General features: G+C 37.0%; 2 protein-coding genes and 1 non-coding gene across 3 annotated transcripts; 2 read left to right on the top strand and 1 right to left on the bottom strand.

Moving 5' to 3' along the window:
• The first annotated feature begins 1,669 nt into the window (after nt 1–1,669).
• Nucleotides 1,670–4,251, top strand: LOC133873627 (pentatricopeptide repeat-containing protein At4g35130, chloroplastic-like). Its single transcript, XM_062311356.1, has one exon. It carries the CDS (start codon nt 2,104–2,106, stop codon nt 4,039–4,041), a length of 1,938 nt encoding a protein of 645 aa, XP_062167340.1. The 5' UTR covers nt 1,670–2,103; the 3' UTR covers nt 4,042–4,251.
• An 832-nt stretch (nt 4,252–5,083) lies between these two features.
• LOC133874435 (small nucleolar RNA U3) lies at nt 5,084–5,295 on the bottom strand. The gene has a single exon (XR_009901295.1). It is a non-coding gene; the product is annotated as a small nucleolar RNA U3 (small nucleolar RNA).
• A 2,293-nt stretch (nt 5,296–7,588) lies between these two features.
• Nucleotides 7,589–14,343, top strand: LOC133874145 (probable methyltransferase PMT7). Its single transcript, XM_062311987.1, has 7 exons — nt 7,589–7,956; nt 8,446–8,860; nt 9,473–9,762; nt 12,233–12,616; nt 12,746–12,992; nt 13,132–13,270; nt 13,859–14,343. The coding sequence occupies exons 1-7, from the start codon at nt 7,785–7,787 to the stop codon at nt 14,015–14,017; spliced, it is 1,806 nt and encodes a 601-aa protein (XP_062167971.1). The 5' UTR covers nt 7,589–7,784; the 3' UTR covers nt 14,018–14,343.
• The last annotated feature ends 552 nt before the right edge of the window (nt 14,344–14,895 follow it).

Below are 14,895 nucleotides of genomic sequence, written 5' to 3'. Positions count from 1 at the left end.
TAAGGGTGTAAACGCGGTTATGATTAGTGGTTATTGTCTCTAACTGCTAACGGTAATCGCCTTATCACTACAAAAAAACTTGGTATTTAGCCGCATGCAATTAGCCACGTGTATGAGGCTCATCCACGTTGCTAACTGTTAGCCACGTGGGTCTCACGTAGTTAATCCGGTTGTTGCTAAATGTCACTTAGCAATGTGTATTTTTTTTACAAGTAGTTACTTAGCCATATAGCTTTTAGCCACGTGCCCCCACACGTGGCTAAATGCATTTTATTTTTGGAAAAAAAAAATAGACACTTTTAGCAACGTGGAACTAACCCACATTGCTAACAACTACTTTTTAAAAAAAAAAAAGAAGAAGAAGAAGAACATAAATTAATTTCTGTTCTTCTTCTTCTGTTTTTTTTTTTTTTTTTTTTTGCCCCAGCATTTTCTTCCTTGCCCTCACCGGAAACTTCTGCAAGGCCGGCGAAATCTTCATCTTCCTTCCCCCATGAAATCCAATCCAAAAAATTCTCCAAAAAACACCAAAAATCATTCGCCGACCGCATTACCAAAAAATCACCAACAAAACACCAAAAAATACCAACAATCACCAAAAATCAACAACAAAAACCAAATATCACCACGTCGTCGACCACGGCTCATCATAAGTCTACAAAAATCACCACGAAATGAAACTACCAAAAAAAAAAAAACCAAACTTTCAGATCAGATTTGAAAAAAAAAAAAAAAAAAAACCTAAAAAACCTAAAAAAAAACTCCGGAAAAATAGCCCCTTGGCTTCACCAGTGTCGGGCCGTGACCCTCCGGACTCCGGCACAGTCATCGACCACGACTCTCTCACAGAATTGCTCCAATTCTCTCTCTCCAGCTCTCTCAGTCTCCCTCTTCCATCTCCTTGACTGTGTAAAGAAAGGAAAAAAAAAAAAAAAAAAGGAGAAGAAGGAAAGGCATCAATATCTGGGAAAAAGGGGAAGAAGGAAGACAAAAGAAGAGGGGCTGGGGGAAATGAAAAAAAATAAAGGAAGAAATGAAAAGTTAAAGGGCGGAGGAATTGAAAAAAAAGGGGGGAAATGAAAAAAAATAAAAGGGGGAAATTAAAAATTAATTGGAAGGAAGTAATTTTAGCCATGTGGCTTATTTGCCACGTGGTTAATTGGCGACGTGACACCATATACGTGACTAAAATTTCAAACCTCAAAAAATTCAAAAAATAAATAAAAATAAAAATAAAAAAATAAATTATGAAAAAAATATGAATATTTTAGCTACGTGAATTATTTGCCACGTGACTAATTGGCGACATGAAAATTATACACGTAGCTAATTGACGACGTGACAATTATACACGTAGCTAATTGGCAACGTGACAAAATACACGTGGCTAATTACCAATGCAAAGCATTTCGCTACATGGGGGATTACCTACATGGCAAAATCGCCAGGTGGATATTCGGTACGGTAGCCACGTGGCTAAAAACCAATTATAATTAGACAGTAACCGTCTTCACCTCTAATTATTCCTAAAACCACTAACTATTCTGTCCTAAGCGTTTAGCAATTTTTTTCAACTGCCTATCAAAGCATTTTAGAGCGGTCAACAGTTAGTAGTTGATTATTAGCTGCCCAGCTTTTAACCCCCTACTTGAGATTGCTGAAGCATTGGTTACTTCTCTGTGTGGACTTTTTGGCAGTTCTCTATTCAGAAAGGCGTGCCGCGTGGGCAATGGGGAAGCCGCAAGCCCTTCCGAAAGGCCTGATATATGTACCCAACTGAAAGATTTTTCAATCAAGAACACTACTAGTCTTTCATCAACATCAATAACTCCTTGTTTAGCTTTCAACATTCTTCCACTTCTCCATGTCTTTGATCGTTTCCGCTTCTTCTCTCTTGTCTCGGAACTTCCTCTTCTTCTTCACGCCCATTACCTGAAAACTTATTACCATCATCTCACGGTCCCATCCTCCTCCTCCTCTTCTTCTTGTTCGTCTTCTTCGTGGCTGTCGGATTCATGCAAGGACCTTCAAACTCTGAAACAAACCCATGCTTTTCTCATAGTCTCAGAAGGGTTGGGACCCGTCACCATTGCTTCAAAGCTCATGAGCTTGTATGCCCAGTTTAAAGATTTTCAGAGCGTCGTTCATGTTGTGAACACGTTAGAGGTACCTCATACTATGACATGGAATGTAACAATCAAATCCCACGTTAATTCGGGATCTTTTGATTCGGCTTTCTTGTTGTATAAAACAATGAGAGGATTGGGTGTTGCTCATGATAGTTTTACGTTTCCGATAGTAAACCAAGCTGTTTCAGCGCTTCAGAGTGATGTAATATATGGAGAGATGGTGCATTGTGTCTCAATAAAGATGGGTTTGGGATTTGATGTATATTTTTGCAATACGATGATTGAGGTTTACGTGAAATGCGGGTATGTAGGTTATGCCCTTAAATTGTTTGATCAGATGTCGCATAGAGATTTGGTTTCTTGGACGTCAGTTATTTCAGGGTATGTTGGTGAAGGAAACATTAGTGGTGCTTTTGATTTGCTCCAGGAAATGAGGGTAGAGTTTGAACCCAATGCAGTGACTATGATGGTAATGTTGCAGGGGTGTTGCGCCAGTGAAAGTTTGATCCAGGGGAGGCAACTTCATGGTTATACAATCAAGAACGGGTTATTAATAGATGGGCCTGTACAAAATTCAGTTTTGAGAATGTATACTAAGACGGGTAGTGTTGAGGAAGTTGAAAGTTTTTTCAGTGAGATTGACAGAAGGGATAATGTTTCCTGGAATATTTTGATTCCCTTTTATTCCTTGGAAGGAGATATTGCAAACTTAGTGAATAGGCTGAATAAAATGCAGGGCATATCAGCACTCAGCATTGAGAGTTTAACGTTACTAATATCGGCATTTGCAAAGTCTAGTGATCTTTTTCAAGGTGAACAGATACATTGTTTAGCTATAAAAACTGGTTTTCACGACGATGTTTTGCTGACTACTTTGCTGGATTTTTATGCTAAATGTGGAAAAATAGAGATATCAACTGAGTTGTTTAGAGAAATTCTTCATAAGAACAATGTTACATGCGGTGCTATGATGTCAGGTTTCATTCAAAATGGATATATCAAGGATGCCATAAATTTGTTCCATCAAATGCAAGCTGCAAATGTTGAACCTGGGGCTGAAATTTTAAGAAGCATTCTTGATGCCTATACCCATCTGGGAGCTTTGAAATTGGGGAAGGCAATCCATGGCTACTTTATTAGAAACTTGTTTTACAGATCTAATGAAGAAACTGCACACCTGGAAACCTCTATTTTAAACATGTACATAAGATGTGGAGGCATTTCTTCTGCTAGAGTGTGTTTTAGTAATATACTGGTCAAAGATTTAGTAACATGGACAACAATGATTGAAGGCTTTGGAACTCATGGGCTTGGTTTTGAAGCCCTAGAACTTTTTGGTCTAATGCTGGAGGAAAGAATAAAACCAAACAGTGTAACCTTCTTGAGCTTACTGTCTGCTTGTAGCCACTCCGGTCTTATTAGAGAAGGCTGTGAAGTTTATTTTGTCATGAAGTGGAAATTTGGTATTGAACCTGAGTTGGATCATTGCACTTGCATGGTGGATCTTTTGGGTCGACATGGAAAACTTAAAGAGGCCTTAGCCATAATACTGAAAATGGTGATTTTTCCTGACAGTAGGATTTGGGGTGCTCTTCTTGCGGCTTCCAAAATTCACGGAGAGACAAAACTTGGGAAGTATACAGCAGCAAGGCTTTTGGATCTGGAACCTGATAATGTTGGGTATCATACTCTTCTGAGCAATGTACAAGCTAGTGTTGGACAGTGGGATGAAGTTGCAGAAGTCAGGAGAGTTATGAATGAGGAGGATCTGAAGAAGAAACCAGGGTGGAGTTGCATTGAGGCAAAAGGGATGATTCATGGATTTGTTTCTGCAGATAGATCACACCGTCAAGTAGAGGAGATTTACGATGCATTGCGGTGTCTAAGTAGGATGATTCAGGAATTTGGATAGTATTCATTGGCTGATTTGATTCATTTAATGGCGTGTGTTCAAATGCCCCCATGCAATGCAATTATCCTGGACATCTATTATCTGCTGTTGGTTTTGTTAGAAGTTGAACTCCCTACCTCTCTCACTAGTGACCTTTAGACGTATATATGTTCAATACTGAGGAAGAAGGTTGGTTACTGATTGAATAATTCTGTGATTGCTAGATGTTCATTACGTGTGTACTTGTCTCCCACTTCATACACATTTTTTTGGGGGGAGGGACAAAAGAAAAAGGATTGAACATATAGGCAAACAGGCTACGGGTTCCTCGTGAAAAGGAATGGCCGTGTATGGAACATTTCCCTTGCAACCTGGTGCTCGCAGGTATGAAATTAAATATACTGGTATTTGTAATTGTTACCGTTCAAATTATATGGAACTAATTTCAATTTTTATAAATTATAATGAAACAAAGAGTGCCTTCTTAAACAAAATTGTGGAAAGTGTTTTGTTTGAGAGTATTTGTAAAAAATGGCAGTTTGAAAATAGGAAAAAATAAATATTTTCAAGCTGCAGATAAAGAGTGCGTTTTTAAAAACGCGATATCAAAGAGAAATCACACTACAACAAACAAAATTAGCTACAAGATCTGAGGATCTCCATGGCCCAAAAAAAGAAAACCTACTATGGAGAGCCAAAACTAAAGCATCGGAGAAGACGACGGGCAAATGTGTGGCCCAAAACAAAGCAGAGAAGGAGGTGGTGCGTGCCACATACATGCCTCAAGGAGGCGCGTGGGGCACACGTGTGGAGGTGGAAGACTTCGGTTGGAGAAGGAGGCGATGGAGATGACGTGTGTACTGAGAAAGAGAACAAAATTCGGTAGATCTGACCAAGTTGCAGTTGAAACCCAAAGAAAAAAATAAAGGGAATTTGGAAGGAGAATGGAAAACAAAGGGACCTTAATAATGTGTGAAAAATATATATTGATGATTTTTCCGCCAAAATCAGTCCAAGAAATAGGAGATCATTCAAAACAATTTTTCGAAATGACAAAAGTGGAAGTCTGTCAGACAGCGGTGCGACCATCCCAGCCACGATTATGACTGAGAACGATCCTCTACTGCATTAATGGCCCAAGGACCAATGACGCTGTCACTCACGCTCTGATCGCACGGCTATGGTTCATCAACCAGACTTAGGTTCCTGTCTCCTTAGAACTCAAGGATACAGAGGTACGAGCCTATAGAACAGATCCTGTTCAAGTAAGGTCGTAGCCTTCTAAGTAGCAACCGTGCTATTTAAATAGCTCTTTTATATCATATGTTTTCGATGTGGGACACTAATGAGTAATGACTAGTGCGCTGGTTACTTTTGTCATTTACGTTAACTGTAGGTTTATGCGTGCATATCTATTTTTACTTATTCACTCCATCATGCTATATAAACAGATCTTCACATTTATTAAATAAGTAATTATTTTTCAGTAAAAATAAAAAGAGTAATTATTTTAAAAATACATACGGGATAGAAATTTAATAATATTTAAGAATTATAATTTTAACTTTATAAAAGAAATTAAAAATAAAGAAGTAACAATCCAGGTACAATTAAATCAGCTATAGAGGGGTTTCACATCTGACCCTATTATACATACCCCTGGGCCTAGCTAATTTTATTTTATTTTATTTTTATCAGAAGGTAAAATTATTAGAACAATTTGTTCAGCTTCATTATTATAATCAAAAAAAAAAAATTGGTAAGTGACCAATACTCACCAATAATATTGAGTAACTTCTATTTACTCATCAAATCATTAAAAAACTATAAAAATTAAGTCATTTGCTCCATTATCTTAATGGGATGAATGGGCCTTAGGTAGAATAGGAACGAAGCCAATCCTAGAATATGAAATGGAAAATATCAAAACGTCGGGTTGGCTTGGAACTGGACCAATTCTAATCTCAAAAGATCACTTTGCATTTTAATTTTTTGCCGTTTTCTAAAAGACTAGGCCTATGTGTGTTTCGATTTTCTCTATTTTTTTTATTTTTTTATTTTTTTTATGTTTAGTGTAATCGAAAATTTTGATCAAATCGAAATCCTTTTTTGTTGACCTCGAAAACATTATTTAAACGCGTAAACTGGTTTCATTTCTTTATTTTCATAAATTATTTTCTGAATTTGAGTTTCACCTTTTCGTATACACTCTTTTTCGCGTGGTTCCTTCACCGCTATTGCTAGAGGTCGTTGGAGGCCACTAGCTCTACTGCCCACCATCCGTTGGAGGTCGCTGACCACCGACAGAATATGCTTGTGAAGTTCGTTGGAAGTCATTGGCCGTTTCCAGCTGTCACGCCGTTGGAGGTCACAAGAATTGGCCAACTATCACTGATTTTTCGTACGAGCCAAACACAAAAAAAAAAAAAAAAAATTAAGCTAAAATAATTTTTTTGAAAAATGATTTCACTAAAAACATTTTATGTCTAAACAAACTTAGCTTTAATATCATTCGGAACATTTTTGAAAAATTATTTTTTCTTCTTGAAAACAGAAAACAAATTTCCAAAATTTTTATTCAAAGAATTCAAAGGGAAAAACAATTTTTTTTTGAGTAATGCTACATTGCTACTTTTCACATTAACTTCACATCGATTGATGTACTTTGTTTTAAATAGCTTTCATTGATAAGAGAATCCACTTAAAACACATAATATCAGTCAATGTACAAAAATCTAGTGTCTGATTTATCGGCTGAGAACCACCTCATTTTTCGCATTGTCACTATAGGTAGTTCTCCTTATTTTTAAGAAAGTGCTTCCATATTCTTATTTTTATAAATAAATAAATAAATAAAAATTTTATTTTTCTCTACTATTTCTCTTAATATTAATTTTAAAAGTTATAATATCCAAAATTTTCAACGTCCAAATAAAAAGAACAAATAAATTAAGAGATAATTGTATCATTAGTCATTAAACTTAGCTTAAATTACAAATCACTTTTTATGATACAAAAAGTTCATGAAGGGTCCCCGTAATAAACTATAATTACGAATCACTCCTTGAACCAATTTTTCATCTACCAAGTTAACAGATTCTGTTAATTTGTCACGTTATACCTAGTAGGAAATCGACATGTGACCAGTCCAGATCCTGAGGTGGCCACGTGTCACCCCCCAAACGTGGTCGGGCTACCCCTGGCAACAACCCCTTTGCTATTTTCTATTATTTTTTTTTAATTTTTTTTTTTTTAAGTTTTATTTATTTATATTTTTTTATTGTAATGTACACGTATCGATTTCTTATTGGGTATGGCGTAGCAAACTAACGGAATTTATTAACTTGGTGGACGAAAACAGGTTCTTGTAATGATTCGTAATTATAATTTACCACATTGACCCTTTTTAAACTTTTTATCCTACAAGGAGTGATTTGTAATTTTGGCCAACCCAATAACCAACGGTGCAATTATTCCATAAATTAAAAAGCTATCTTTGCCACGTGCATCCCTCGTGCAATCATGACGGTGTAAAGTTGTAAACAATAAATGAATCAGAAAAAGAAAAACGCTGCTAGATGGGAAGCAATCTGGAGGTAGTGAATTAGTGATAGTGGTAGCATTGTTTTTGAGCTCAGGATCTTTCTCAGATTTCCAAAATGTTGGTCCAGTCCCATTGAATCCTCCAGATTCAGGAGAAACCCAGTTGAGAGAGGAAGCTAATAAGAAAGCAGAGTAGGGAATAGAAGGAAGAGAGACAGAAAATGGGTGGGTATTCGTTGGGTTCGGCGTTAAATTGGAGATCAGGGCAGATGATAATGGTGGCTCTGCTATTATTGTTTGGGGCCTTCTACGCTGGCACCCTCTTGGGCAACAAGGCCCCCTTTTACGTCTCCCAGCTCTCCTCCAATTCGTCTTCTTCTTCTTCATCCATTGGTAATCTCTCTCTCTCTCTCTCTCTCTCTCAAACTTCAATGGGCCTCGCAAGTTTTCGTTCTTTTTTTTTTTTTTTTTTTTTGAGGGGGGGTTTATGTTGTAGGTTTGGTCAATTTGGATAGTGAGAATAGTTTTGCGTGGAATGGTTGGAGTTTAGATTGAATGGGCAGAAGAAGGTGAATTATCCTATTAGTTGCTAGGTCTTGTTTATATACCTTGATATTCCAAATCCTTAATTATAGTGAATGCGTGATGGAAGCCTGTCCCTAGGAGCTACACTTCGAGGCATGAATGTATACTGCATGCGTGCATGTTGTGAAGTGGGATTGGCTTTTATTAAACTTGTTTGATCTATATTCTTAATTTTGCATTGTGGTCAGCCTTAGTGGATGACTTAAACACTTTGTAAAGCCTTGCAATCTGGTGTAACACTGAGTTTTGGATCTTTGAATTCTTGTGATTGATATTGTTGTATTTTTGGACTTGCAGGTAGTTCTATGTTTACAAACAAAGTTACTCTTACTTACAGAAAAACAACACTTTTGATCCCTGAAACTGGGATGAATGTTTGCCCATGGACATTCAATGAGTACATCCCTTGCCATGATGTTTCTTATGTAAAGAATTTGATCCCTAACTTGGATGTTTCTAGAAGAGAAGAACTAGAGAGGCATTGCCCGCCATTTGAGAAGCGCTTGTTTTGCTTGATTCCACCGCCACAAGATTATAAGATACCAATAAGATGGCCAACCAGCAGGGATTATGTCTGGCGAAGCAATGTGAATCATACACGTCTTGCTGACGTCAAAGGAGGACAAAATTGGGTGCATGAGATGAATCAGCTATGGTGGTTCCCTGGTGGTGGTACGCATTTCAAACATGGGGCGGCAGAGTATATTCGAAGGTAAAGTGGTTTTTCATTCCCATTTTTTTTTTTGTTAAGTGTTACTTTCCCTACACGGGCATTAATGGCTATGGAGTTAGCATTTGATAATGCTTTTGTTAGTTAAGCATTGAAATAGTATTTATCTTACAGTTTAATTTGAAGTGACTATTCTCTAATTATAGTACTATGTTAAACTATACAGCTTTCCTGCTTCAAGAATTTACAAACTGGAATTTCATTTATTGTTGTTATATAGATAAGTATGATATCATTTTCCTTGTTTTGGGAGTATGACCACCTAAAGAATTAAGCTATTATGATTTGCTATAGTGATTCCAGTATCTAAGTAATAATTTTTTGTCTCTCAATACTTTTGATTAACACAGCAAAGATTCACCTAGCCTGTTGGTGAAGGCTCGTCAACTTCTTACAGGAGGACTGGGTAGAAAGCTTTGTACACACACACACACACACACACACACACACACACAAACACAAAAACAAAAACAAAAACAAACACATATACGCGAATATTCTGTCAGGATCAAAGTGTGTAGGGTTGATCATTGTCATATTGCAGGGTTGATTATTATCACATTTCAACTTTACTGAATTTTGTTGTAAATACAGGCTAGGGAGTATGATTACAAGTGACACAGGTGATCTGCGTTCTGCAGGCATCGTTCAAGTTTTGGATGTTGGTTGTGGGGTTGCCAGCTTCTCTGCTTACCTCCTTCTCTTGGATATACAAACAATGTCCTTTGCTCCCAAAGATGGCCATGAGAATCAGATTCAGTTTGCGTTAGAGCGAGGACTTGGTGCAATGATCTCTGCTATAGCCACAAAACAACTACCATACCCCAGTAGCTCCTTTGAGATGGTTCACTGCTCAAGGTGTCGTGTTGATTGGCATGAGAATGGTACTTTGCGATCCTAAAGATATTTATGTATATTGTATTGGATTTTTGGCCATAAATAGAAAGTAAAAAAAAAATGCCAAATAACATATCAATTTTACTAAAGAAATTATAATTCATATCCAAGACAAATGATTATTCATTATGGACATCAGTGATGCCGATGGAACAAACAGGTCCCTAGGTCAGTCTGTTATCAAATTTGTTGTATAACATGGTTGTAACTATTGTCTGCATGTATTTGTGAATACATATATGCATCAATATTCTTGCAACTAGTAGGAGCCCATATATCTACTGCATCTAAAATTGCTTCATTTTGAAGATGCTTTCTTGCTATAGATGTACAGAACTCATTACGATCCTGTATGTGTGAACATAGTGAAGTGTTACTATAAGATATCCCCTATGTTGTCTTTGTTTTTTGGTTTTTGGACTCGTTTTTTCTTCTTCTTTTCAATCTAGATAGACAAAAAGAAAATCCAAAGTGGCTCCCCTGAATTAAATTTCTTATATTTAGAAACTAACTTTTTCATTCACAAGCTTTTGCATGGTTAACTGTTGGGAAACTTGATTTATTGGTTTTGTGTTGAATTATCATAATGCAATAACTGACGTACTTCACATCAGCCATTGTGAGAATCAATGGATATGTACTGTATATATATTACCATGTTTTATAGTCATCATGACTTGTATTGTGTCCTTCCATGTTATTATTGTGAAAATTTACTTTGTTTAAAGTTGACAGAAGTAATACCTTGATGCTATTTATTGTAATTTTGATTTTTGTACTTGCCCTTCCCTATAAGTATGATTGGACTTTTATATTGTCATCAGACTGCAATACCCCTGGTAAAGATGTATATAGTTGCTGACATCCTCATGGATGAAATGATGTTCAAAGAACTGTTTTTAATTGAAGAAAAATTTGTAGCAAGTTTACAGTTAGTTATAATTTGAGTCTCTCTGTGTACAAAGAAATCGACTTATATTGATTCCTGTGAATCTATAATATCTGTAACTATGGAAAAGGTTGAAGCATTCTGATGAGGGAAGAAGATACTTTAGCCTCTTTTGTCTTGAACAAGGTCTTTCTTTTAGGATATCAATGCTCGAAACTGGATAAATGTATATTTAATCTGTAACTTCACCGAGTGGCTGAAGGAACCAATGCCCAGTTTCTATGTAAGTGTGAGCCCTGATTTTAAGAATGACTCACTATGACAGAAAATATTATTTGGCATTGTTAGAGTTGCACGCTAAAGTATTCCTAAGTTGTATATGAACTTCCCCTTTCATTGTAGAAGTTTTATTGACGATAATGATTTATGATTTTGATAGAACAAGTTCATTGTTAGAACTTCTATTCTAACCTAAGGGCAGACAGTCAGTAATATTTTTTTGGGAAAATTATAGTTTAACCTCCCAAATTACCACCCGTTTTGCGTTTAACCCCACAAACTGCCAACACTTCGACTCCGGCCTACCAAACTACCAAAACCTTTGAAAAATGCCCCATTTGGCGAAATATCTCCATATTTCCCCTGCCAAGTGTCATTTTTCAATTAAAAAATAAAAAATAAAAATAAAAACTAAAATTTTATTTTTTAAACAAAGAAAAGAAAATACGACAGTCACCCCCCTTGGGGAGTGGGGTGGCCTGCGAGCCACCCCTAGAGCCCTAAGGGTGGCTTTCGGGCCACCCCAAATGGACTTCGTGGTGGCCCGTAAGCCACCCTTAGGGCTCGGGGGGTGGCGTGCGGCTACCTCCGGCCACTGGGGGTAGCCGCGCGGCCACCCTGAAATCCATATGGGGTGGCCTGAAAAGCCACCCCCTAGGGCTCGGGGGGGTGGCGCGCGGCCACCCTTGGGGTCGGGTGTGGCCGCATGGCTACCCCCAGTGGCCGCGCGCCACCCCCCGAGCCCTAGGGTGGGCTTACGGGCCACCCCGAAGTCCATTTGGGGTGGCCCGAAAGCCACCCCTAGGGCTCTAGGGGTGGCTCGCAGGCCACCCCGCCGAGCCACCCCATATTTTTTTTTTTTTTTTTCTAAAACAAATAAAATAAAAATTTAGTTTTTTTAGTTTTTTTTTTTAATTGAAAAATGACACGTGGCAGGGGTAATATGGAGATATTTCGCCAAATGTGGCATTTTTCAAAGGTTTTGGTAGTTTGGTAGGCCGGAGTCGGAGTGTTGGCAGTTTGTGGGGCTAAGCGCAAAACGGGTTGTAATTTGGGGGGCTAAACTATAATTTTCCCTATTTTTTTTTCTCTGTATCATGCGAAGATAATTTACGATTTTATAATAGGATGAAGGACATGATATTGCAATATGCAAGATTAGGTGAAGGCTACTTTCCACATCAATGGGATTAAAAAATTGCCACTTTTTGGGTCTTTACAGTGATTTTTTGGTTGTCCTATGTGAAGTTTGCTAATTCTAGTTTTTGCTCTTGATTTGTTACTTGCAGATGGTATTTTACTCAAAGAAGTGAATCGCCTTCTGCGATCTAATGGGTACTTTGTCTATTCGGCTCCACCTGCCTACAAAACGGATAAAGATTATCCATTGATCTGGAATAAGCTTGTAAATCTGACTTCAGCAATGTGCTGGAAACTCATTGCTCGAAAAGTTCAGACAGCAATATGGATTAAACCAGAAAATCAGTCATGCCTTCTCGACAATGCAGAGCAGAAGCGTTTGGACATATGTGATGCTGTTGACGATTCTAAACCATCATGGAATACACCCCTTAGGAACTGTATACAAGTGAGAAGTGCACAAACAAATTTTCGGAAACTCCGTACTAGGGTAGATCGTCTTTCGGTTTATTCGGAGAGTCTTGGAAGAATAGGTCTGTCTACTATATTTTGCAGAACTTTAAAGAAGTTACTCTTTTGCTTATAACTATTTTAACATTGTTATTATGTATTATAAAGCAATGTTATTCATTCTGATGAGATGATTCATCTGTTCACAACAGATATTAGTGAAAAGGAATTTACTTTAGACTCTCTGTTCTGGCAAGATCAAGTTCGCCTTTACTGGAGGTTGATGAATATCAGTAAAACAGAAATTAGAAATGTCATGGACATGAATGCTTTCTGTGGTGGATTTGCTGTGGCTTTGAATACGTTTCCCGTCTGGGTAATGAATGTAGTTCCTGTAAACATGAAGAATACCTTGTCTGCTATTTATGACCGAGGACTAACTGGTGCTTTCCATGATTGGTAAGATATTATCAATCTATCACATTTTGCTGCAAATGGTCAACATTTACAAACTAAATATGCTAATATTGCTACTGTATGTAATTCTACTTACATACTCAGAGTAGATATTGTCAGCTAATACATACTTTAACATCAGGTGTGAACCGTTCTCAACTTATCCACGTACATATGATCTGTTGCATGCTGACCATCTTTTCTCTCACTATGAAAACCGTGGAGAAGGTTGCTTATTGGAGGATATCATGCTGGAGATGGACCGTATGATACGACCCCAGGTAATTATTCTGTAAGCGTCTTGCTTGTGTGCACCAGAGATAAGATGAAAATACCTTGAAAGCCATCAAAATGAAGACATGGATATAGATAGTTAGCTCTAAATGTTAGTCAAATATGACATTCTGCTTCTTCTACTTGTACCCTTGGGCCAATTTGTACATAATTCAACTCTGTCTTCCAATTTAAGTCATTATCATCCCAAGCTAATGAAAGATGAAAATATTTTGACCAAGATGTATAGAACTCAGGGAGTAAGGGTGTTGCTAATTAGGACAAAGCTGTTGGAGATCTCATGCCAAAGGCGTATGAAAATAGCAACGCAGATCTTCACTGATATGCTATGAGAATGAATTTATTTTTAATATATTTGATTGGCCTTTGGTCTCATGAATAAAGTAGCTAACAGTCCCAGTTTCTGTTTTACTGTGTACAAATCATGATTTATCTGAGGTCTAATTGGTTGACATGAGGTACATTCATTTCAGTGATTGTCACTAGTTGAGGTTGGCACTTGAAATTATCTTTTGCATCTGGTAATTTATGAGCTAAGCGATTCCCAGAATTTTATTGACGATGTTAATGTGCAGGGATTTATCATTATTAGAGATGAGGAATCTATAACATCAAGGGTCCGAGATATTGCTACCAAATTTCTATGGGAGGTTAAATCGCATTTGTCAGAAAACAAAGAAAAGAAGATGGAATCTTTGTTAATTTGCAGAAAGAGGTTTTGGGCAATTGTCTGATCAGTAGCCGCATACAGAGCTTTGCCAACTAAGTTGTTTATTGCTTGGCAATCATATGTTGTGTACATGTCTAGGGAGATATTTTCAATGTATGCCTTATGCCTTCATATTTGCCAAGCCTCCAACATTAATCCACCATGTTTTGCCCTAGAGGGAAATCGATTTAAGCTCAAACGTAGGCAACTCAACATCATTGAAAATTTGAAAGTACAATTTGTAATGTATTTAGGTAGCATAGTAGTTGTATTTCTTTGCTTCATCTATTGATTTGTATTGATCCAATCATCAATGAAAAATTTGTAGGGCAACTTTTGCCGATTCGGACTCCTAGAATTTTTCATTATTATCATTATGATTATGAATCCTGATATGGATCGAAAGAATCAAATTGATGAAAAAAAAAAAAAGAAAAAAAAGAGAGCATATATAGGTGCTCAGAAAAAAAAAATAAAAGAAAAGGCAAGCCTTAAAGACCACTATTCTCTGGTCACAACGATGAGGCAATACATGATTGGGCCTGATTTTCATATTCAAGCTTGTTTGTTAATCTCTTTAATGAATTAGAAGTTTTTCATAAGTTTCCTAGATTTTGTTAGGTAAATTAACTTGTTAAAACGCTAAAATTATTGATTTTAGCCCTTATAAAAAAGTAAGATGATCCTTGATCATGAGCCCCATTCGCGCTTATGTCACGGCGAGGTATTGCAAAAGAAAAAATTCGAAAAAATCTGATTCAATTTATCATAATGGATTAGTGAACATGTTCGTTAACCAAATTCCAAAACATGAAGAAAAAAAAAAAAATTGGCTTATCAAATTATCAATCAAACTACGAAAAATAATGTTCAACAAAAAGGCAGAAATGAATCCATTATCTG

The sequence above is a fragment of the Alnus glutinosa genome, chromosome 7 (assembly GCF_958979055.1).
Source record: "Alnus glutinosa chromosome 7, dhAlnGlut1.1, whole genome shotgun sequence".
NCBI classification, from domain to species: domain Eukaryota; kingdom Viridiplantae; phylum Streptophyta; class Magnoliopsida; order Fagales; family Betulaceae; genus Alnus; species Alnus glutinosa.
This window is presented reverse-complemented; position numbering and strand designations above follow the sequence as displayed.

Bases quoted from the DNA above. Each gene is read 5' to 3' on its own strand.
- LOC133873627 (XM_062311356.1), top strand. From the start codon at position 2,104: ATGAGCTTGTATGCCCAGTTTAAAGATTTTCAGAGCGTCGTTCATGTT.
- LOC133874145 (XM_062311987.1), top strand. From the start codon at position 7,785: ATGGGTGGGTATTCGTTGGGTTCGGCGTTAAATTGGAGATCAGGGCAG. The intron at 12,993-13,131 runs GTAAGATATTAT...CTTTAACATCAG, and splicing joins ACTGGTGCTTTCCATGATTG to GTGTGAACCGTTCTCAACTT. The intron at 13,271-13,858 runs GTAATTATTCTG...GTTAATGTGCAG, and splicing joins ACCGTATGATACGACCCCAG to GGATTTATCATTATTAGAGA.